At 39.9% G+C, this 25412-nt stretch overlaps 1 protein-coding gene across 2 annotated transcripts in view; it reads right to left on the bottom strand.

The window, feature by feature from the left end:
- Nucleotides 1-25412, bottom strand: part of ASB3 (ankyrin repeat and SOCS box containing 3) — a 119252-nt gene that overhangs the window by 11438 nt on the left and 82402 nt on the right. For both annotated transcript variants that reach the window (XM_064277094.1, XM_064277093.1), the window contains exons 8-9: nucleotides 21404-21661; nucleotides 17168-17301 (exon numbers count right to left, since the gene is read on the bottom strand). In XM_064277094.1, coding sequence (XP_064133164.1) covers nucleotides 17168-17301; nucleotides 21404-21661 — 392 coding nt within the window. The remainder of the gene's footprint in view (nucleotides 1-17167; nucleotides 17302-21403; nucleotides 21662-25412) is intronic.

Raw genomic sequence — 25412 nt, 5'->3', positions numbered from 1 at the left:
TAAGCACGTAAAATTCCTATGAAAGTTTTAATGATGCATAGTATTTCCAGATGTGTTGCCATTAGGCTGAGAGAAGATCAAACATGCCTCGAATTTATAATATGAAAATGCCCCAGAAACTGTAGATAAAACATATTTTAATGGAAAAGAAAAGAAGAAGAAAAAAAAAAAAAACCCTGCTGATACCAGGTTTTCAGTTGTTAAATAAGTGTCTCTCTTCTTGGATTATGGCTCTTGATCTTAGCCTAGAAAACAGTGTCTATATTGATGCTACGCTTTTAAGTCACTTTTTTTGGCCAATTATTTTCTATTAGCCATTTAAAGCCAGTTTATCTACAGATCTATTAGCAGACAAGCAAACTTTAACTTTTCATTCCTATAGAGAATTCAATTTTGTTCATTTTGTTGCCTGAACTTACAGAACAGCCAAAATAGAAGGCTATATGTTATATAAAGTTTTAGTAAAATCAAAAGCAGACACAATGATTGTTATGGATTGTGTCCCACCAAAAAGTGTGTGTCAACCTGGCTAGTCCATGATTCCCAGTATTGTGTGGGTGTCCGCCATTTTGTCATCTGATGTCATTTTTTCTATGTGTTGTAAATTCTACCTCTATGATCAATAATTAAGCGCTATAGTGAGCTTCAGCTGCTAACCAAAAGTTGGTAGTTCAAATGTACCAGCCACTCCTTGGAAACTATGGAGCGGTTCTGCTCTATCCTATAGGGTCACTATAAGTCAGAACAACTCAAGGGCAATGGGTTGGTTGGTTATGATGTTAATGAGGCAGGATTAGAGTCAGTTATGTTAATGAAGTAGGACTCAATCTACAAGGTTAGGTTGTGTCTTAAGTCAATCTCTTTTGAGATATGAAAGACAGCAGAGAGACATGGGGACCTCATATCACCAAGAAACAAGAGCCAGGTGAATAGTGCATCCTTTGGACCCAGCATCCCTGTACTGAGAAGCTCCTAGACCAGGGGGAGATTGATGACAAGGACCTTTCCCCAGAGCTGACAGAGACAGAAAGCGTTCCCCTGGAGCTGGCACCCTGAATTCAGACTTCTAGCCTCCTAAACTGTAAGAGAATACATTTCCCTTTGTTAAAGCCACCCACTTGTGGTATTTCTGTAATAGCAGCACTAAATGACTAAGACAATGATCAAAATAAACCTCACAATTACTAATGGTAACTTTACTACAGCACAGAACTGTATCTACTCATATACACCACTGACCATATTTCCCACAATCATTCATCTCAAGCCTGCCCTCGTGCCAATGCTCAAAGAATCTTTCTGCCTGGGTTGTATTCCTCTGGTTCCTTTGTATGGCTTTCCACATGCAATGTATTCATTTGATTTCTAGGATACCTACAACAATTTATATTTTCATCATTCACATACTGTCTTTCTGGTTTGCTTCCAACCTTTTATTTACAATCTTTCCTAATTTACTTGTACAGTCTTCTTTTGGGACAGAAAAAAAATACACTGCTTATATAGGGAACTTCCGGTGTCGGCCAGGATGGAGTAAGCCTGCTATGGCCTCTCTCTCACACTAATTACAACTAAAAACCCTAGACAAGGTACAAAAAGCAACTACCTGAGGGCTCTGGAAAATAAATAACAGCAGAAAGATTGAGGACGGAGGTCAAAACTTGAAGAGAAACCAGTACAGTGACAAAGAGTTTCTTCTTCTTATTTTTTTCTCCTTTATCTCTTGGCTTTGACCCAAGGTCCAATCAGGGAGCATTACAATAGGCATGGAAAGCAAAAAAATCTGAGAGAAACCCAGCCCCACAGCCAGAGCCACTAGAGCCAGAGAGTATGGGGGAATTTGCCTTTTTTTTCTCTTTCTCTCTTTTTTCTCTTTGGCCCTGCCCAGAAGCCACACTAGTGGAAGAAATGCACTAAACTGCCTCAGGAGCAGTGGTGGCACAAGCATCTAAAATCCCAAGAGAAAATTCATCTCTCTGGATGAAAGAAACAGGAAAAGGGGCCCCTGTTATGTGAACAGTGTGGGGTGGTAGGGTGGACCCACACGGAACTGTGCAACAGCATGGGGCCTAAATCTCTGAGAGAACCTCATCTTTCTGGCTAGAAAAACAGGGAAATGAGGTACCTGGGAGCCAGAGAGCACGGGAAAAATCATACAGAGAACTGAACTGACACAAGTCCCAAGCTGTACATGCATGAAACACACCCAAAGAAGCATAGCAAAGGCTGTACGAACTAAACTATGATATAAACAGCCGTCCCAGTCCCAGACATATCCCTCACTGGCTCAGGTGAGGGACAGATCTAAAAGCAAAGAAAGGGTTTTGAAAACTGAGCTGACATGGAAGCACCACCCTTGGAAAGAAAGACTTCTCAGTGTGAACCTAGCTAGGTTGACTGATTTAAAAAAATTAAAAAACAATGCATTCCAGAGGATTTTAACAGGACAGTCACACAACATAATATTCAAAATATCCAGGATACAATTAAAAACTAACTGACATACAAAAATCCAGGAAAATCTAATTAATAATTAAGGGAAAAGAAAACCCATAGAAGCTACCCCTGAGATGACCCAAATGTTGGAATTATCAAAGGCTAGTTAAAGCAGTTACTATAACCGTCCATCATGAGATAAAGGGAATGCTAGAAATGAATGGAAGACAAAAGTCCTCAGCACACAAACAGAAACAATAAAGAAGAACCAAATGGAAAGTTCAGACAGATTCAAGGAGTTGAGAGAAGCCAAAATAGTATAAACTCAAAGAAAGCCATGTCGGAAATATCATAATCAAACTGTTAAAAACCAAACATAAAGATACAACCTTGAAAGCCAACAAAAACAAAAAAACCCAACACATTACACACAAACAACTTCATGAATGACTATGGAAACAACTGAGGCCAGAAAATAGTGGAATAATACCTCTGAAGTTCTGAAAGAACTGTCAACCTAGAATTCTATTATCCATACCAAAAAGGTCACAAAGCAAATTAGAAAATAGTCTGAATTGAACGAAAATGAAAATACAATGTATCAATTTGTGGGATGCAGAAAAATCAGTGCTTAGCAGAGAAGAGGAAGACCCTCAAAAAGTTAGATTGACACAGTGGCTGCAGCAATGAGCTCCAGCATAACAACGATTTTAAGGGTGGTGCAGGACCAGGCAGTGTCTCGTTCTGTTGTGCATAGGGTCACTGTGAGTAGGAACCGACGCGACGGCACCTAACAACAGCAACAGAGGGTAATTTGTAGCATTAAATGTTTATATTAGAAAAGAAAAAGTCATAAACCAATAATCTAACTTTTCATTTTAAGAAGCTACAGAGTAGCAAATTAAACTCAAAGCAAGCAGAAAAAAAGAAAATACAGGTAAGTTAGATATCAATGAAAAACAGAAAAACGAGAGAAAACCAACAAAACCAAAAGTTGTTTTTTGAAAACATCGAGAAAATTGGTTAATTCTAGACAGACTGATCAAGGAAAAAAGAGGAAGAAGAGGAGACAAAGACAAGACACAAATTACCAGTGGAGCCCTGGTGGCGCAGCAGTTAAAACTCAGCAGCTAACCAAAAGGTCGACAGTTTGAATCTACCAACCGCTCCTTGGAAACCCAACGGGGCAGTTCTACTCTGTCGTATAGGGTTACCCTGAGTCAGAATCAACTCGATGACAACGGGTTTGGTTTGGGTTTTATCACTATAAGCACACAGACATTAAAAGGATACTAAGGGAATGCAAGTGAACACCTCTAAGCCCCCAAAATTGTACACCCTCACTGAAACAGATCAATTCCTTGAAAGGTACAAATTATCGAAACTCATTACAAAATGAAATAGATAACCTGAATAATCCTGTATCTATTAAAGAAATTGAATTTGTAGTTTAAAACCTTCCCACAAAGAAAACTTGAAGCCAAGATTTTTCACTGGTGAATTCTACCACACATTTAAGGAAGAAATAACACTAATTTTGAACAATGTCTTCCAGAAAATAGAAGGGAACACTTACCAACTCACTTCCAAAGGCCAGCATTACCCTAACAACAAAGTCAAAAATATCATCAGAAAACTAAAGACATGCACAGCCACAAAAATCCTCAACAAAAACTAGCAAATCAAATGTAGCAATATATAAAAAAGGAAATACATCAGGACCAAGTAGTATTTATCCTGGACTTGTCTAAGACTCGCTCAACATTCGAAAATCTATTAGTGGAATTTACCATATTAACAGATTAAGGAAGAAAAAAATATGATAATCTCAGTAGATACAGAAAAAGCATTTGAAAAAAACTTTCAGCAAGCAAGAAAGGGAACTGAACCTTATAAAAGGCACTACAACAAAACACAGCTAAAATCATATTTAATGTTGAAAAACGAAATGGATATCATGGGTCACATCTTCTGTGACTTCTATTCAGCATTGTAATAGATGTCCTTGCCAGTGCCATAAAGAAAGAAAAAGAAAATGCGTGCAGTTTGGAAAGGAAGAAGTGTACCTATTTGCAAATAACATGATTGTCTATACAGGAAATCCTATGGAATCTACCAAAAAAGCTCCTAGAACCAATAAATGATTTTTGCAAAGTCACAAGATACAGGTCAATACATAAAAATTAATTACATTTCTATATACTAGCAATAAATAATTAGAAATTAAAGTTTAAAAGAAACCAGTACTATCTACACTAGTACTGAAAAAAATGAATTACTTAGTTATAAATTTAACAAAATATTTGCAGAATCTGTATGGTAAAAAGTACCTAAATGGAGAAATGTACCATGTTCATGGATTAGAAGACAATATTGTTAAGATGTCAATTCTTCCCCAAGTTAATCTATAGATTCAACAGAATCTCAATCAAAATCACAGCAGTTTTTTTTTTTTTTTTTTAATGTACATGAACAAGCTGATTCTAAAGTTTCCATGGAAAGGCATATAATAATTATGCAAAAGAACAAAGCTGGAGGACTTACACTACTTGATTTCAAGACTTGCTAAAGAAATCAAGATGGTGTGGCACCGGACAAAAAGGCAGACACAAAGATCAATGGTATAAAAAAGAGTTCAAAAATAGACCTACTCGAATACTCTCAATTGATTTTTCATATGGGTGCAAAGGGAAGTCAACGGGAAAAGGATAGTTTTTTTCTACAAACGTGCTAGAACAATGGGATAGCTGTATGCAAAAAAAATCAACCTCACCTTCAACCTCATACCTTATACAAAAATTAATTCAAATGTAGAACTATACGTAAAACTTTAAAAAAAAAAAAATTTAAACTATAAAACTTCACGAAGAAAAAAAGAAAATCTACCTAACCGTTGGCTCGGCGAGGGGCTCTTAAATATGACACTAAATGCACAATTCATCAGAGGAAACTTTGATAAGTTCGTCTTTCTCATAACTAAAATTTTTTGTTCTGTGGGGGACAAACCACAGGCTGAAAGAAAATACTTGCAAATCATTTATCTGACAAAGTACTCACCCAGAATATATAAAGAACTCTCAAAACTCAATAAGAAAACAAACGAACTTTTTTTTTAATGGGGGAAAGATTTAGATAGATACGTCACCAAAAAGAAACACTGATGACAACTAAGCACGTGAAAAGATGCTCAACATCGTTGTTGCTGTTGTTGTTGTTAGCAGCCCCCGACTTAGGGCGACTCCACGCACAATGGGATCAGACTATTGTGACGCACAGGGTTTTCACTGGCTAATTTTTTGAAAGTAGATCGCCAGGCCTTTCTCACTAGACCATCTTAGTCCGGAAACTCCACTGAAGCCTGTTTGCCATCACAGTAACACGTGAGCGTCCACTGACAAACGGACGGTGGCTGTGCTTGAGGTGCACGGGCCAGGAATTGAACGTGGGTCTCCTGCATGGAAGGCGAGAATTCTACCACTGAACCACTACTGCCCTCTCAACATTGTTCGGGAAATGTAAATTGTAACTACAATTTTAGCACTATATGCCTTCTAATGGGTATAGAGTGCTCCATTTGGCTGTATAGTTCTAATATGGCTAAAATAAAAAATACCAAGTGCTAGCAAGCATATGAAGCAACTGGAACTCTTACACATTGCAAAATGGTACAGCAATTTTTTTAAACTGGCAATTTCTTACCACATGACCTGGCAATCCTACTCCTTAGCATTCACAGTGCGCCAGCATAAACGCTCTACGTCAATCAGACCAGTCTCTTCCTTCACTCTCTGCAAAATATGCTTTTTCCAACTCCAGCATTTTCTCATGCTGTTCTCCCAACCTAGAAACCCTTCCCCCAATGTAAAGAAAACAAGAATCTTCACAACTGGACTGATAAGCAACATCACGATAAACGGAGAAAAGATTGAAGTTGTTAAGGACTTCAGTTTACTTGGATCTACAGTCAATACCATGGAAGCAGCAGTCATGACATTAAAGGAGGCATTGCACTGGGCAAATGTGCTGCAAAAGACCTCTTTAAAGTGTTAAAAAGAAAAGATATCACTTTGAGAACGAAGGTGTGACTGACCCAAGCCATGGTACTTTCAATCATCTCGCATGCGAAAGTTGGACAGTGTGACCCTACGCACAACAGTACGAAACACCACCTGGTCCTGCGCCATCCTCACAATCTTAACTATGCTTGAGCCCACCGCTGCAGCCACTGTGTCAATCCATCTCGTTCAGAGTCTTCCTCTTTTCCGCTGACTGTGTACTTTACCAAGCATGTTGTCCCTCTCCAGGGACTGATCCCTCCTGATAATATGTCCAAAGTATGTAAGACGCAGTCTCACCATCCTTGCTTGTAGAAATATTCACCACCAAACCTACATCTGCAGGTAGGTGTATTCCCTTATATCTAATATATTTTAAAAGCCATGTTTTTATAAAATTACCCATAACGGCATTATTTTGTACAATTTTCGTTTCAACTCCTTTCCTGTATTAGCCTGACTCATGATACAATAATTTCATTCCACAAGTGAGTTACCTCCATTGCCACAGACTTACAGAAGAGGCAGCTTCTGCATCAGTGCTCACCCTTACACAGGAATTAACGGATGTAACGGCTAGATCTGTAAATCCAACCTGCAGAAATACTGACAGGATAGTCTCTCTTCACCAAGGACTTCTGCCTGTGGTCAACATTTGGAACAAAGTAAAACTACAGACTGAATGGTTAGATGTTCTCAAATGAACAAGCTATCACAAGCTAAAGATTCCACCTTCAGTTCAGGTCTATTATAGCTTAATCACAGCAAACTAAGTTCGATATTATTTTTTAAATATTCTTTCATATTCTTGAGAGCGAACATTTCCTAACTCATGCATAAAGGAGATTTTGAGGATTAACGTTGGATGAATAGTTTTAGGGGGTTCCCATAATTACTCTCATGGTCACTGGACACTGGCCGGAGGTGAGCCCCCACCGTTCCATCTTCAGAAGCTTGTTGGATCAACCGAGTATATCCCTGGGTAGTCTCCCTACAATCCTGGAAGGTTTGTAGGGAGTTAGGTTGATAAAGGATTTTTATGATCAGATGCGGAGTCTGTGAAAAGTGCTCTTCTGTTTTTAAGGGGTGTTCTCTCGAAATCAACAAATGCAGCACTGTATGAGAGGTGTGCATCAGGTATTAGAAAACCACATGAGAGGCCCCTAACATGGCCTGGAGTTAGAGGAGAGAGAACATGGCTGGAAGAGCCACCTCACAATTGTGGTTATGCTCGAGCCCATTGTTGCAGCCACTGTGTCAACCCATCTCATTGAGGGTCTGCTTCTTTGCTGACCCTCTACTCTACCAAGCACAATGACTGGTCCCTCCGGATAAGTGTTCAAGGTATGTGAGAGGACGTTTAGCCATCCTCACTTCCAAGGAACATTCCGGCTCTACTTCTTCCAAGTCAGATTTGTTTGTTCTTCTGGCAGTCTGTGGTATATTCAATATTCTTTGCCAAGACCATAACTGAAAGGCATCAGTTCTTCTTCAGTCTTCCTTACTCACTGTCCAGCTTTCACTTGCATATGAGGCAATCGAGAACACCGTGGCTTGGGTTTGGTGCACCATAGTCCTTAAAGTGACATCTTTGCTTTTTAACACTTTAAAGAGATTTCTTGCAGCACATTTGCCCAACACAACGCATCGTTTGATTTCGTGACTGCTGTTTCCATGGGCACTGATTGTGGATCCAAGGAAAATGAAATTCTTGATAACTTCAATCTTTTCTTTGTTTATCACGATGTTGTGAGGATTTTTGTTTTCTTTATGTTGAGGTGTAATCCAGGTGAGGCATAGTATTTGGGAAAACAAGTATTTCACTAAGCATCACAACACTTGTGGTGGGGTATGGAGACATTGCAGGGCCTGATTATGAAGGGCCTTTGATGCCTTGTTACAGAGTTTGACCATTATTTTCAAAGAAATGGAGTTTCTGTGATATGTTTTTTAAAGGGGTGTGGTATATTTAAACTTGTGTTTTAGAAGGATGATTTAATAGTGATTCTGAGAATGTTATTACTGTCAGGGCACTCAGGAGGAATACTAAAATCAAGAAAGCAGGAAATTGTAATGGTAATAAACTAACGCAATAGCAGAAGGGATGGAATGAGGAGAATGGAGCTGGCGAATATTTAGAAAGTAGGGGATCCCCTGGGTGTTGCAAATGGTTAATGTGCTCGGCTGCTGCCCGAAAGGTTGGAGGTTGGAGTCTACCCTGAGGCAACTTGGAAGAAAGGCCTGAAGACTTATTTCTAAACGATCAACCATTGAAAGCCCTATGAAGCACAGTTCTACACTGACACACACAGGGTCACAGTAAGTCAGAATCGACTGACAGCAACTGGCTTTTTTTTTACTGGTTAGAAAGCAGAGCTGACAGGGCATGGTGACTCTAACTGTAACCAGTGCTTCTCCAACAATGGAAGAACTCTCTCATCTACGATTGAAGCAGCTGATTAGGATCGCTGAACTAGGAAACAGAGAAACTGAACAAGGTCATCATAAAAGGCAGTCTTTTCATGTTTCAATTTAATTTCTAATTTTTAGCACATTGTAACCTCCTAACTTTCCCTTTTTATAATTTCGTGGCCTGTTATCTTAACAGCCACTAAGAAGAAAGTCCGCTAAGGAAAATATGTGGTATGGAAAGACCACACTATAAAAAGATAAGGACTGTGGCTACTTCCTTCCTTTCTGTATCTGCATCTACTGTCTGGTTCCTCCAAATGAATTCTGCACCAACTACGGATCTCCATCCATACCTCTATCACAATTCAGGCTACCAAACACTGTGAGCCACGTTACAAAGAACCCTCCCCAGAATCACATACCCCACAGTGCAGATCATACATTTAACTGACTTTTCATGTCATCCAGTCCTTCTTTATGTGAGAAACTGTGGGTCTGAAGAGTCCACCACCTCCAACTACATGCCAGGATCCAGGAGCAGATGATATGTTCAGTGGCGCCTCCATCTAGGGGCCCTGGCCTGATCCTGATGATGAGCTGCCATCTACAAACTCCTCCCAGAGGCGCCCATGGCAGGGAGGAGAGGCAGGAGGGACTCAACAGCCAGGTTCTGACGCTACCTTTACAACATCCTTTTTCCTGCCTCCTCACCCGGAATTCAGTGCCCCTGCCCTTTCCGGGAAGTCACAGTAGACCCTGAGGTGCGGCTTTCTGCAGCCTCCTTCCATCATCTTAAGGGCCAAGAGGAAGCTCAGATAAAAGGAAGGCTCTCATCAATAGGGCCAGTTCTTCTACTTCTGGATGGTTCTTTTAATTCTAAGGTGCTGAACTTCACAATTTAGGCCTATCAAAAAGGACAGGCCATAATGTCATAATGAAAATGACAAGTATAGCTCATTTCCAAATCAAGGGCCATGACTTCTGCCTCAAGCCCCTAATAATCACCCACCCCAAGCTCCAACAACCTCTTCATATCCACGGTCTTAAGCCTTCTATTAGTAGATATCTGCTCATCAAGGAAAAACTGGCCCTCCTTATCTCTTTGACTCTCAAAAGGGCTGATGTTTATGTACCTGTAATAAAATCCCCTACATGTCTGTCAGTTTGGCATGCCGTGGGGGCTTGCATGTTGCTGTGATGCTGGAAGCTATGCCACCGCATTCAAATACCAGCAGGGTCACCCACGGCAGACAGGTTTCAGCTGAGCTTCCAGACTAAGACAGACTAGGAAGAAGGGCCTGGTGGCCTACTTCTGAAAAGAATTAGCCAGTGAAAACCTTATGAATACTGCATGCAAAAACTGGACAATGAATAAGGAAGACCAAAGAAGAACTCGTTCTGTTGTGCATGGGGTGGCTATGACTGGAACCAACTCGGCGTCGCCTAGCAACAACAACAAAGAAAAACTGATGTCTTTGAATTGTGGTGTTGGTAAAGAATATTGAATATACCATGGACTGCTAAAATAATGAACAGATCTGTCTTGGAAGCAGTACAGCCAGAACGCTCCTCAGAAGTAAGGATAGTGAGATGTCTCACATACTTTGGACGTGTTATCAGGAGGGACCAGTCCTTGGAGAAGGTCATCATGCTTGCTAAAGCGGAAGGTCATCAAAAAAGAGGAAGACCCTCAGCGAGATGGATTGGCACAGTGGCTGCAACAATGGGCTCAAACATAGCAATGACTGTAAGGATGGCGTAGGACTGGGCAGTGTTTCATTCTGTTGTACATAGGGTTGTTACAGATCGGAAATGACTTGACACCACCTTACAACAACAACAGGAAATCGTTCCTTCTAGTCTTGTTCAGTCCCCTAACAAGCTGGATGATACTAGCCTTGTCACAATACTTATTTCAGCCGGGAACCTAGTAGATTTGGATAAACATTCACATTTTTAATATTCTTTACATTTTTATATCATTTACACAAAGTTTATACAGTTCCTCATTTTGGAAGACCTGAATGAAAAGGTTAGTAGTAGGTCTACTGGCATACCATCTGGAACTAGTAAGGAACAAATAAACTGTTGCCCTATAGGGAATATCTGTAAGATAGCTGCATTAATTTTAAGAGGAAAATTCTAAATGAACTAATTTACAAATAGAACACAAAGGTATTAAAAGTGGAATGAATCTGGGGGACTTTTACTCATTCAATTACAGGGATAAGCAAAATAAACTATTACAGTTAGTTCTTCTTTGCTCTCTACTATCCTTAGAGTGGATATTTTAGGTCTGGAAAATAATTTCCATTGTTTTGGCTGGGATACGGCTGTCCCAGGAGTCTGCTTGCACACATATCCAATGCAGCAGATGAGTGCGAAGAGTAGGATGGGCTTTCAAACAGTAGGGTAACCTGACGCAACACTTTCAAAAAAGTGTTTTAATTGCTGTAAGGCAACATTTTCTCTGCTCTTAACCAACAGATTGCTGATAACTCCAAGACAGTCTTAACAGCAAAATGCCCCAGAAAACGTGTGTATAGCACACTAGTCCCTAGTTTGATAAGGATTTCCCTACCAAAAAAGGAAAAGAAAGCTTGGATTGCTAAGAGGCTGTGTGAAGCTAAAATTACAAGTGGCCAGAAGGACCCTTGTTAAAATTTTAAGTTAGCTATAAATTTTCTCGTTAAAAAAAAAAGTTTGGCTCTTAAATCTAGTAAACAGGGCAGACTACAGGACCTTGTTTTAACCAACACGCGATTCTGTGGAAGTTGTGAAGGCTCAGAGCACAGCTGACGGCCGGGAGGCTGAAAGCTTCCCACTCTACAAATGCGAGGTCCTGTGCCCAGTTTCTGAAGCTGACAGGCCCTTACTGATTGGCTCCTTAGTAACAATGCCTCATCCTGAACAGCATCCAGAGTTGACGCCTTTACGGTTAAGAACCGCTGTTGAGTAGTGGGCTCTGATCTTCACTAAATAGTCTTCTTAACTCTGTGTTCACCATGGCTAGACATACAGTGTAATTTATTTTCCAAAAAGCAACCCTTTAATCTCCCCTACCCACTGCCCCATCCTCTGCCAAATTTCAGAGACTTTTTGTTTATTGAACGTTTTATCTAAAAATGGTGTTAGAGTTTTGCAGACCACTGTTTAGAATAACCAGCAGGTAGGCTTCTAGTTGAGCTATTCCACCACACGACATCTCATATAAATATCCTCATTACCAAGTATACTACTACATTACATGTAGCTTTTATTGACCTTTCCTTGGTTATTGACCCTGGGATAGGATTTGGTTATAGGTTAAGCTTGGTTATAGGCTAGGTCATGCTGTGGTAAAAAAAACAAATCCTAAAAACCAGTGTCTTAACATTACAGAGGTTTACTTTTTAATTAGGCAAAATCATCTGCAGGTCAGATGATTCTCCAGGTCAGCTGTCCTTTAAGTGACAACTCAGTGTTCCAGGATACTTCCATCGATGTCACCGCCATTTCAAACAATGGCTTTCAGATTTCCTCAGCAAGGGAAGAGGGAGCTAGAGAACTCACAGACCAGTGGCCTATGCTTTGGCCACTTACCCTAATCACATGACAGCAAGGCTGAAAAAATGTAGCCTTCCTGTATTCCAAGGAAGAAGCAATGAAATGAAAACTCAGTCAACTGAGGTCCATCTCTGTCACAAGGGCAATACCTGTGATGAAAATGATGTGAGGTAGGTATTATTATTACCCTGCCGATGAGTTGATTCCAACTCATAGCAACCCCATAGACTTTTCCAAGGTTGTAAATCTCTACAGAAGCAGACTGCCACATCTTTCTCCCGTGGAACGGCTGGTGGGTTCGAGCCCCCGCCCTTCCAGTTTGCAACCAAGAACTCCTCATTGCTACCTACTACTATTAAAAGTTGAGTTGAGAGAAATAATATTTAAAGAGAATTGCTAAAGGGCGCACAGGTCATCCATTCCTCCAGAAAGTCCGAAACCTAGCCCAGGGGTCAAGGAGTCCTGGTGGTGCAATGGTTAAGCACTTGGCTGCTAACCAAAAGGTTTTCAGTTCAAACTGGGAACTTTGTAGGAGAAAGACCTGGTGATCTGCTTGCACAAAGATTATAGCCAAGAAAACCCCACTGGGTGGTTTTCCTTGGCTTTGTTTTATATCCATTCTCACCTTTATTTTCCATGTTTCTTGTGCTTCCACTTTCAAATTCTATTTTAGTGTTTCATGATAATACTCATATATAAACTGTTTTAAATTCTTTTTAGAACAAAGCAGGGAACACTGAAATAAATAGATGAAGAGAGTTTTCTCTGGATCCTTGCAGGACTCAGATCCAAATAGAACGCTGGACAGAATCGTTCATGTCTGATAATTAAAGGTTCAGGATGAGCTGGAGCCAAGTGCTTTATCCATAAGCATTTAATTACTTAGACTGGATCATGGGCAGCTGGCTAGGGTTGGTGAATTTTTTAATTAAGAAGTCCGCTGCTATGTGGTTCGGCTGATATTTCTAAGAGACATATATAAGGCAGATGATTTAAAAAATGTTACTAGAGCTGCAATCACTCAGTAAATTTTACCTGCATACATTTTCGTTCTGATGCAAGAAACTTTTCGAAGACAAATCTGACTCAATGATTAAAAGATGAGCAGCAAGGAGCTGGTGGTCTTTTTTGTTTATAAACTGCTAAGGCAGGTAGTCTACTTCCTGGGAGGAAAAAGACAAGGAGAGGAAGATTTTGACCAAGTACACGGCATCTCCAGGACTTGAAAGAGGATTAGAAAATAAGTGGAGAAATCTTTCCCTAGGGAGAGGTACTGGCATGCCTAAGAAGCTGGGGAGAGCTGAGAATTATCTAGAGCTTACAAATGGGGTGGAGCTGCGAGAAGCGTCTTTTCAAAGAAAAATTTTGTTTGAAATTTTTTTTTCTCTTTTTTTTCATTGTGCTTTAAGTGAAATTTTACAATTCAAGTCAGCTTCTCATACAAAAACTTATAAACAATTGTTATGTGACCTTAGTTGCTCTCCCTACAACGTGACAGCATACTCCTCCTCTCCACCCTGTATTTCCTGTGTCCATTCAACTAGCTCCTGTCCCACTCTGCCTTCTCATCTTGCCTCCAAACAGGAGCTGCCCACATAGTCTCATGTGTCTACTTGAGCTAAGAAGCACACTCCTCACCAGTATATTTTCCGTCTTATAGTCCAGTCTAATCTCTGTCTGAAGAGTTGGCTTCGGGAATGGTTTTAGTTTTGGGCCAACAGAGTCTGGGGGTCATGTCCTCTGGGGTCCCTCCAGTCTCAGTCAGACCATTAAGTCTGGTCTTTTTACTAGAATTAGAGTTCTGCATCTCACTTTTACCCCGCTCCTTCAGGGACCCTCTGTTCTGTTCCCTGTCAGGGCGGTCATTGGTGGGAGCTGGGTACAATCTAGTTCTTCTGGTCTCAGGCTGATGGAGTTTCTGGTTTATGTGGCCCTTTCTGTCTCTTGGGCTCTTATTTTCCTTGCATCTTTGGTGTTCTTCATTCTCCTTTGCTCCAGGTGGGTTGGGACCAACTGATGCATCTTAAATGGCCTCTTGCTAGCTCTTTTCAAAAAATTTTAAAGAATTCTATTGAGAAGGCAGTCGTTAACACCATGATAAGTTACTGAAGAAAGCAGGGTGAAAGAAAGACTGTCATACGTCTAGAGAGGTAACCGAAGAGTGGTCCTTCTGGGCTCATGCCCTTTGGTGCTAAACCTGAATACCTTGTTTCTGTTTACTAGAGATCCTGATTCTGCAGCTCAAACCCCAGGTGTAGGAGAGAAGAATGGAGATAACGAACATGCAGAAACTGAATGTCCTGAAAATCAAAGAGAAAAAAGAGAACTGGGTACCCCAAGGGGGCCCTGAACTATAGAAAGGAAGAGAATCACAATCTGATTGTAAACTGAGGCAACTGAGTACACAGGTAGATTCTTTCCTCCCACCCCTACTAAAATTCTAGCAGCATAATGACTCCATCTCTGCAGAAAAACTAAAGGACTACCCGAGAGGCCAATATAAGCAGGAGGAAGAACACAGCTTTTCCTAGGTAGTTTGCAGTAAAGAAAGGGTTAAAAATCGTTCCCAGGTTAGTGTTTAAAAGCCTTTTCAAGACGGGGAAACAAGGCAATAGTGGATGAGGGTTTCTCAAATTCTGTATTATTGAAATCTGGGGCTGGATAGGAAACCCTGGTGGCATAATGGTTAAGTGCTACGGCTGCTAACCAAAGCGTCAGTAGTTCGAATCCGCCAGGCGCTCCTTGGAAACTCTATGGGGCAGTTCTACTCTGTCCTATAGGGTCGCTATGAGTCGGAATCGACTCGTCGGCACTGGGTTTGGTTTGGTTTTGGGTTGGGGCTGGATAATTCTTTGTTGTGGGGGGTTGTCCTGTGTGCTGTAGGATGTTTAGCAACATCCCAGGCCTCTATCCACTAGATGCCAGTAGCAGCCCTCCCCTCATTGTGACAATCAAAAAATGTTTCCAGACATCGCCAAATGTTCCCTGGGGCGAGGAGCAAAATCACCCCCATTAAAACCACTGCGGTGGATAAAACAAATAACAAAAGGCTGCCAGGGATAAGTCACTCTTGGTAAACGGCACTCCCAAACCATCTCACCTCCCGAATCAGAACAGGCAAAAGGAACAATAGGATTTGTTAAAAAAAAAAAAAAAAAAGACATGTTCAATTTTGAGTATGTCAAAATATGGGATACCAACCGGAGATGTCCAAAAGGCGGTTGGATATCAGGGTTTGGAACCAGGGAAAGGGGTCTTGGCTAAAGAAACAGACCAGAAAAGCAAGAGCTGGATTAATACCTCTGAGAAAGGCTTTTTCAAATCTTCAGCCAACATAAAATCCTCTTAAGAGATGATAATTGTAATACTCCACAAGCTCTACCTAGTGCCCCATTAAACGAGAAGCCCTTGATGGAGTTAGCCTCTTGGAGGGTAATGTACTCGTGCATAGTTTTTACCTCCATCTGGACAAACATGCCATAACATCAAGGTCTTCAGAGGAAACCCGTACTTTTCTTTACTAATTGATAAGCTGCCAGACTTTTCCCATTTGGCACATGCTCCCTCTTTCGGCTCTTTGTTCCCAAATCTACTGTCCCACATTCTATCTGCTCTGAATAGGTATTTGTTCTCTACGGCTGCAGGTACAGAATTAGTAAAAGCAGGTGCAATTTTCAAGATTAAGAATTACACGCAAATGAGTTTTCTAACATTATCATTAAAGAAATTCTGTACTGGAGGGTGCAGAGACGCCAAACAGATTCCTTTTTTTCTTCAACAGAAATCTGTATGAATATACCTCAGTGCAAGAGTGTATTTTCCGGAATGTCTGTTTTTGATTGAGAAAATCTACTTAAATGTAATTTTCTAAGAGATTAGAAGATACAGTTCTACATACGCATAAGATCACTTGTTAAAAACCTAGTCAAGATGTTTTATGAAGAGTTACATTTTATGTAAAAATAGCAGCGAAGAAGCAAGGTTTCTCACTTAAGGAGTATAATCTGCTTAACGAAACAGAGTCACAGTAAAATAAATTGGGATAAGTAAAACAGGAATACTTTGCATGTATTACGGTTAGCTTAAACAGGTTTCCTCGCACAAAATCTGCCCCCCCACGGTGTGTTCTTTACTTTTTTTAACTAGCTTAAAACCTTTTTAATAAGTGAGGATAAGCTAACAATTGTTTTACAGTCATTTAAAATATCAGTCGATTCACCAAACTTTCACCCAGTTCATCTCCACAGCCATACTACACGAAGGCACGGGCAAACGTTCCGTAAGCACAGGTACAGATCAAGGACAGGCACGCTTTTTAGCGATGATAAAATACTGCAGGGGGAACGCAACTCCAAACAGGAGAATTAGGTTTCACATCTGTCTGACCACAAGCTAAATATTCCCCAACCGAATTTTTAGGACTCACTTTACACCAGCTGTATTAAAAACAAAAAGATGTCTTTAAATAAAAATGTCAGCAAACTCCTGATTTTCTTCACACGCTCCCAAGGCTAAACTTCTGAAACCAGATACGATTTCTGCTGAAGGAATTTCTGTCATCCCACCCTCCCTCACAATCCCACCTTCTCCCTGTGGAAGAAAACGCAAATTATAATTCAATTTAACTTCTGTTCTCTAATGAGTCTTTTCACATAAAATTACAATATAGCTTGGGAAGGAAGAAAAGCTAACCGTGTTAAAAAATTATAGTGTCTTACCAATATGTTGCTGTAAGAGCCAAGAGGAATTTGAGGCACGAACAGAGAGCATCTTATCAACAGTTGGCGGAAGTCTCTTCCAATTAGTAAACTCCAAAGTGAAGATTAGCACATCATCGCTGACTGAGTCAGTCCTATGTTAGCAAGACACGAACATGCCATTAGATACGAAATATACCGAGGGTTTGTCCTAGCAACAGACACCGTAGACCTGTTCTCACAACATCTTAACAAGGAAGTTGGACTGAAAACTAGGATGCAAAGTATTCGGGCAACTAGAGGCAAGTCCAGTGGATAGGACAACCACCTAGAGGTTCCTGCGAGAAGAAACTCAGTTGAACCTGTGAATATTTACCCCGTAGATTACAAGATTACAAGAGGAATCCCTATGCTCAGGGAGGCTAGGGCTTTCCTTCCCATTCCCCAACAGCAGTGGTGAGAAGAAACAGAGACAGTGTCCACCTCATCACTGGATTCCTGATTATCCCCTTCCAACTGGACCATTTTGTCGAATCTACATCTGTCATCCCTACAGACACGTCATCTAACAGTCCCGAAAAGATAAAGCTCAAACACCCAAAGTTTTCTCTAAACTTAGTGTACCGTTGTTGTTAGGTGCTGTCAAGTCGGTTCTGACTCATAGCAACCCTGTGTACAACAGATCAAAACACTGCCTGGTCCTGTGCCATCCTCACAATCATTGTTATGTTTGAACCCGCTGTTGTAGCCACTGGGTCAGTCCATTTTGTTAAGGATCTTCCTCTTTTTCCCGGACCCTCTATTTTACCAAGCATGATGTACTGCATGTAATAGTTTATTTCTGCACAACACCCAGGGATGTATAACTGTTCTCCTATAAAAATGCTCTCCATTATAGACCCAGCCCTAAAGAACAGAGTGAAATTTATCTTTAAGGACTGAAAGAAGGGGTTCAAGACAAACAGTTCTTCCTCTGTCCTTCTGAAATAATGTCAGATTTCCTACAAGCCACCCAAAAGAGGCTTCCCCAGATTTTATAAGCACTTGAATCCTAAGGGAAAGAACACTGACCTAAGAGAAGTTCTGATTTCTAACATTACCTCTGCTACTTACAAAATAATTCTGAAGTTCTTTAAGTCCTAGATCCTGGTCTCTAAAACAAGAATAATACTTAGTATGCCTACTTCAGAAGACTGTTGCTGAAAATACAATAAGATAGTATAGTAAACATGCTTTTAAAACTATAAAAATGTTATATAAATGTTTACTATTACTAGAACTGGTTTGAAACCTTGAGTATTATATGTTCAGTAAGCCTCATAACATTATACACAAGAAATTTAGTCAAAGCTTAAAGAGAACTCTAAATTCTAACAAGATTACCCATCTTGTACCCAATCAGTTACTCCCCTACCATTGTATTGTTTGGAAAAAAAAAAAGATTACGACGCTAGTCGTTATTATAGAACTTCTTCTCAAGGCCTTTAAAAAAACACCATCATTTTTGGGGAAACATGACTCAGCAAGTACTAAAGAAGGAAAAAAAAAAAAAAGGAAAAAAATGAATGATACTTTAAATGTGTCATCTCAAAAACAACTTAATTTTGGTAATTTAGAGGCAAATTACCCTTGATATGACTGATTAGGGAGTATGAAAATTATTTCCCAAGTTCTTAATTCTCCAATAAGCAAACATATACAGGCAAGAGCTTAAAACTGTAGCACAAGTGCCTTAGAAAAACATGTTACTTCTCAGGAAGCTTGCTCGGTGAAATCACAACCGACCAGAAAAGACTAAGAATAACGACACAATAAAAAATATTCCACGGCAAACAATCTCCTTGGCTCTCTAGGAGCCCTACACCAAAGGTTACTTGGTCCAGGGTCCTTATTTCTCTTTCAATGGTTTCATTTTTCGGCCTTAATGAGCTTTTAGGTCGGATGTGAGACCAAACACAGGTGATTTTTATGCAGTTATCTGAACACAGTGAGAAGCGAATCTGTTTGCACAGCTTCAGTTAATACAATGGTGAGTTTATTTTACCAATGCTGATAATGCCATTAAAAATGTACTGTGACTGTACTAGCCTGACCATTACATCATACAGAGCAGTCGTGTAATCAGAGACCAGTGACAGTTAATCAACTAAATGCATGGATGGCATTTACCTTCTATTATTCTCCCATTACATTCCAAGGGAAGGAAAGCCTAGCCTTGCATTTAATTGGAAAAACGGTTCAACTTTCTAGATTATACTGCGACAGGCAACTATTCAGCCCAATACCTTTTTAAGACTGTTTAAGACAAGCAATACCTAGGAAAGACATTTATAAACTTACACGACAAGATCAGGCAACAGGCTTTATATGTGACGTAAATAAGATAGAACCAAATCCACTTTAACAACATATTGGGATTTTCATAGGAGGGATTTTTCTTCTAACAGCTCTCTGAATGCAAATTTGATCAAAGAAAGCAAAACATTGACACTGGCTTCAACCATTCAATAAAAGATCAGTGAATAAGAATTTGAGCACGTTAAGCATTTTTTTTCTGTTGAAGTAAAATTTCCCCGTTGTATTTTTTTCTAATGAATATAAAGTGGCTGAAGATACTCCTTCAGACTAAAATATATGCAATTTGCATTCTCATCTCAGAGATGGCTGAAAGCATTACAATTTGTTCGAAATAATCTGTAGTTTACTGGTTCTCAAGTCTTTTCTATCACAACACACACACGCACTGGCTTAGTACCTCAGAAATTCTCAACTGGGTTCTTCGTACCTGGGGGGCGTACCAGAACTAGGAATGGGAGGGTATGCTTTACAAAACTTTCCAGAAAAATAAAGCTAAAAAATTCCCTCTCTCTACTAGAGGACCTTGTAATTGGCTGGGAAGGAAAGGAATAGCAGCAATGTTTAATTTTTTTGTTTATTTGTTTTGTTTTAAACAGCTTTGTAGGTAGCCAATGATACAGCATCTCTGACCTGAGAGTTTGTAAGTGTATGTGCGTGTGTGGGGAGCAGGGGTTGTTAGGAAAAATGAGCTTATACAAATAACTTTTAAAAAGTGTTCACAACAAACTGTCAATAATCTTTATATTTCATTCAATTACCGAATAAAATTAGAATGGCTTTTAGTGAAAATGAATTGAAAAGATATGGAGAGAATTACAACAACGAACATTTGCTGAATAACTACCTATCAATCAGCTGCTGGGGTAGACACCATCAGTGACGCAATCTGTTGTAAAGCATGAACTAAGAGTAAGGTGGAAGCCTGCACGTGTGTCTCAGCTTCGCTTTTCCTGCTTTACTCCCCAAATCATCTACCAGAAAGACGTGTTTCCTGACAAATCACGTATCTGAAATAATACTCAGTTACTTAAGCTTTCTATTTCAGAAAGAGATGACGGTTCCATGCATAAACCCTCTGCTTAGTGAAAATTTCTGAATTCCATGTGATGGCAGACAAGATGGGGTACTGCCAAATGAAAAACCGTTCCTCACTTGAAGATAGCGAATCTACCTGACACTCAAAGAGGACCTTTTTGAAAGGAAATATTCAAATAACAAGACATTGAAGAACTTTTCTGCTGAAATGTAAAATCCCAGTATTTGTCTAAACACTATTTTAGTGAATAGTAGTTTTTGAAGCACAAGAAAGAAGCCTTCCAGATGTTTTATGGAAGAAGTTCTATAAAATATCCGTATCCTCCACTTTCCCAGAGACTTCTATTTTCTCACTTGACTTGAATGATCAAGTAGAGAGTTCTCTCACTGCTACAATTACCTTCTCAGTAGTTCCATCTGGACACTAACAACTTTTGCAAAGGCTGGAGGCTGGTAGGAACAGTCTTTGTTCTTGCTCAAGAAAAATCCTGACTCGACATTCACAAAATCACTCTTAGATGGCTGAGACTGAGGGATAACAGAAATCTCCAAAGCGGCTCCAACAGTTCTTTTTCTGTCGTAGGCATCTTAAGAGAGCGTGAGGGATGGCCAGAAGTAGAAAAAAATGGCCCTCTCAGAGCAGTTCACAGGTATCCACCTCTTCCTATTCCCTTCCAGCCACCTCTTACCTTTTCAGAAGACTGCATCCTGACACTCAAGCTCACCATGAGCAGCCATCTCCTTCACCCTCATCCAGCCATCACCCACACATCCTTCTCCCAACAGCGATCTCAAGGAATCAGGGACAATTAAAGGCAGTACGTTTACACAAAGACTAAGATCCACTGTGGTGTGATTTCTTACCAAGAGCCACACAGCAGATTCAGTGGGTCAAATCCAGCAAGCAGCAGATGCGGCAACCACTCCTTATATTTTGTTTGTGCTTTGATTGCGTGATTGATAAATTCAGATATATGGCTCCATGATGCCAGTGGGCAACCTTTCTTCAAAAAGTAGCAAAATACTGAAAACTTCTCATACTTCAGGCAGTAGGCCAAATGAAGTTCATTGAGCTGGGCTCCATATTTCAAAAGGATATTCACGATCCCAAGGAATTCACAGCTGCACCATGAAAAAAATACATAAACAAAAAAGTAAAAAGAGGAAGTTAGAATCTGACATCAGAAGTAATTCTTACAAATTGTTAACAGTAGTTACTGATGGAAAAAAAGAATGGTACATGAGAATGTGGACGGCTGAGATTGAGATTAGAGGACAAGGAGGAGGGGGCTTTTACTTTTCACTTTATACTCTCCTGCATGGTTTTTAATTTTCAACTATGAGCAGATATTACACACTTACAATTTAGAAATTCATTTTAAATAAATATGTAATTTTAAGAATTATCATTGATACACAGAAAGCTTCTCTCAAATTGTGATTTTTTTTGGGGGGGGGACGATTTAGTATCTCTCATATAAAGTACTTGCCAAAGTTATTAAACAATGTGATCAGTCCCTAATGGCAGACAATTCATTCTAGGACTCTCCAAGATACCATATTCCTTTAGCAATTGTTGTTGGATGTCGTTGAGTCACTCCCCACTGATAGCAACACTATGTACAACAGAGTGAAACAGGGCCTGGTCCTGTGCCATGCTAATGATCCTTTGATCGTTGTTATGCTTGAGCCTATCATTGCAGACACTGTGTCAATCTATCTCTTTGAGGATCTTCCTCTTTTTCACTGACCCTCCAATTTACCAACCATGATGTCTTTCTCCAGGGACTGGTCCCTCCTGATAACATGTCCAAAGTATGTGAGACAAAGTCTCCTCATCCTCACTTCTAAGGAGCATTCTGGCTGTACTTCTTCCAAGACAGATTTGTTCCTTCTTTTGGCAGCCCATGGTATATTCAATATTCTTCACCAACACAACTCAAAGGTGTCAGCTCTTCTTCTGTCTTCCTTATTCATTGTCCAGCTTTCACATGCATATGAGGCAACTGAAAACACCATGGCTTGGGTCAGGCGCACCTTAGTCCTCAAAGTGACACCTTTGCTTTTCATCACTTTAAAGAGGTCTTTTGCAACAAATCTGCCCAATGCAACGCAACTTTTCATTTTTTGACTGCTGCTTCCATGGGTGTGGATTGTGGATCCAAGTAAAATGAAATCCTTGACAGCTTCAATCTTTTCTGTTTATCATGATGTTTCTTACTGGTCCACTTGTGAGGGTTTTTGTTTTCTTTATGTTAAGGTGCAGTCCATATTGAAGGCTGTGGTCTTCGATCAGTAAGTGCTTCAAGTCCTCTTCACTTTCAGCAAGCAAGGTGCGTCATCTGCATAACGCTGGTTGTTAATGAGTCTTCCACCAATCCTGATGCCGTGTTCTGCTTCACACAGTCCAGCTTCTAGGATTATTTGCTTGGCATACAGACTGAATAAACATCATAAAAGGACACAACCCTAACACAGGTATTACACACTTATAATTTATAAAATTTAGAAATAAAATTCAGAAAATTCATTTTAAATAAACACGTAATTTTTAAAATTTTTCATTGACAAATAGAAAGCTCCTCTCAAATTGTGATTTTTTTTTTTGGTATGATTAAGTATCTCTAATATAAGTACTGCCCAAGTTATTAAACAATGCTATCAGTCCCTAAAGACAGATGATTCATTCCAGGACTCTCCAAGACATCACTTTCCTTTAGCAATAGCCTCTGTCAATTTCCCTCTTACTTTTAAATTTCCAGTGGTAAAAAAATGTGATATAGAAAGCCTTTCTTTTTTTAAAGAACAAATATTAACTCACACTTTTTTTTTTAATTTATCTTTCTCAAATGCTTTATAGAGGACAGGTATTATCATTTTATACCTAGTAAATTACTATTGTTGCTGTTGTTTTAAGATTTTATCATCCCATACTGGGAAAGCTGTGATGAAACTTACTGAAAACTGGTATACCCTTTTTCAAGAGAGCTAACTGGTAAGGTCCATCAGAAGAAGAATCACAGCAAAGCCATAAAGAGTACAGACTCCGGCACCAGCCTGCACAGCCACTTACTAGCTGTGTGACTCTGAGCAAGTAAGCTACTTAATCTTTCTGGTACATACGATCAGCAGTATATAAGTATTGGTAAAATGCAATAAAACAAGATGTAAAACAAAATATAAAATATAATAAATAGAAGTATTTAAAATGTTCAGACTCCTTTGATTCAGTAATCCAATTCTTGAGAATTTTCCAATAGATAAAGCTCTCCAGAATTTAAATCCTATTTGCACAAATACGTTTTATCTGTAACAACACAGTATTGTCCATCACAGACTTTTAAGAAGAAACGGCCTAAATGTCCAACAACAGAGGGACAAAGAAGTATACAATATTCAAATAATCATTTAAAACCATAATTATGACGGCTGAGTAACCATGTTTCAAAAACTGTTAATAACATGCTCACTGTAACAGAATTTAGTAAACATGTTTGTTTGCTGTGTAGAAACTGTGAAAGGAAATATGGAAGAATAAAATTATTCTGCCTTTAAATTGGCAACAATGTCATTACCATAATTTTATACACGAAAAAGAGGTATTTCATTAATCATAGTTTCACAGAACCTAAGTAAAAGGCACGGAAATTTTAGATAAAATAAAAATGTTTACCTCAGCATCATGTGAGACCGATTACTTCTGAGGACTTCGGTTTGGAGCTTAAAATCAAGGTTTTAAGCAATTTCAACACTACACACATAAGTAATTATGTCACCTAACCCGGGCAAAAAACCATTGCCGCAGAGTCAATTCCGACTCATATCGACCCTATAGGACACAGGAGAACTGCCCCCATAGGGTTTCCAAAAGGCTGTAAACCTTTATGGAAGCAGACTGCCACATATTTCTCCTGCGGAGTGGCTGGTGGGTTTGAATCTCCGATCTTTTGGTTCGCAGCCACACGCTTAACCACTGGGCCGCCAGGGCTCCTACCTGAAACAGACATATCTTTATAAGTCTATTTATTCTTCAGTTCGCGCTCTTTTTCTTTAGCTAAAAGAGGAAGCATTAATCTCTTCACAATCACTTCCACAGCAATTGGAAAAAATATATCTATAACCCCACAATTTATTAAAAAAATTCATTTTGTTGCCTGTCTGACCTCTTGCTATCTGTTCCTGATGAGAAAAAAATCAGTGTCGTCAAGTCGATTCCGACTCATAGCGACCCTACAGGACAGAGTAGAACTGCCCCATAGGGTTTCCAAGAAGTGCCTGGCGGATTCGAGCTGCCGACCTCCTGGTTAGCAGCTATGGTATTTAACCACTAAGACACCAGGGTTCTCCCTGATGAGAAGGCCGTCCTGAATGTAACGCGCTTTCTTCCCCAGCTGCTTTCAGACACACAAAAGCTGAGAGAACTGGTTGCCAGAAGATCTGCGCTATAGGAAATGCTAAGGGATATTCTTCTGACGGATGGTTCTGACCAGTTACTACCCATTTATTTCACCCACTTTGACTTCATTTAACTAGGCTCTCACTGTTCGCCTGCAGTTACTACTTGCTGACGCTGCTACAGAACAGACAAGCTACATGTGGACTGCTGAACGTGTTCCAATAATCTGGCAGGGAAACTGTGAGAGAGGCTCAGGACACTGTCTCATTACAGACGTGACACACAATTTGCAGGAAGTCGGGTAATTTGCCAGGTGCGTGTATTCCCAGGTGCAACTCAGGGACTGGTGGCTTCTGCCCTCCAGCCATCGGAAACCGTCAATAGCCCAACCGTAGAAACATTAGGGCTTAAAGATTGAGTCCGCAGGACATGCTTTTGCTACAAAATAAAAAGGTGAATGTGTGCTGTTGACAGCCT

This window comes from Loxodonta africana, chromosome 26 (genome assembly GCF_030014295.1).
Source record: "Loxodonta africana isolate mLoxAfr1 chromosome 26, mLoxAfr1.hap2, whole genome shotgun sequence".
Classification (NCBI taxonomy): domain Eukaryota; kingdom Metazoa; phylum Chordata; class Mammalia; order Proboscidea; family Elephantidae; genus Loxodonta; species Loxodonta africana.
This window is presented reverse-complemented; position numbering and strand designations above follow the sequence as displayed.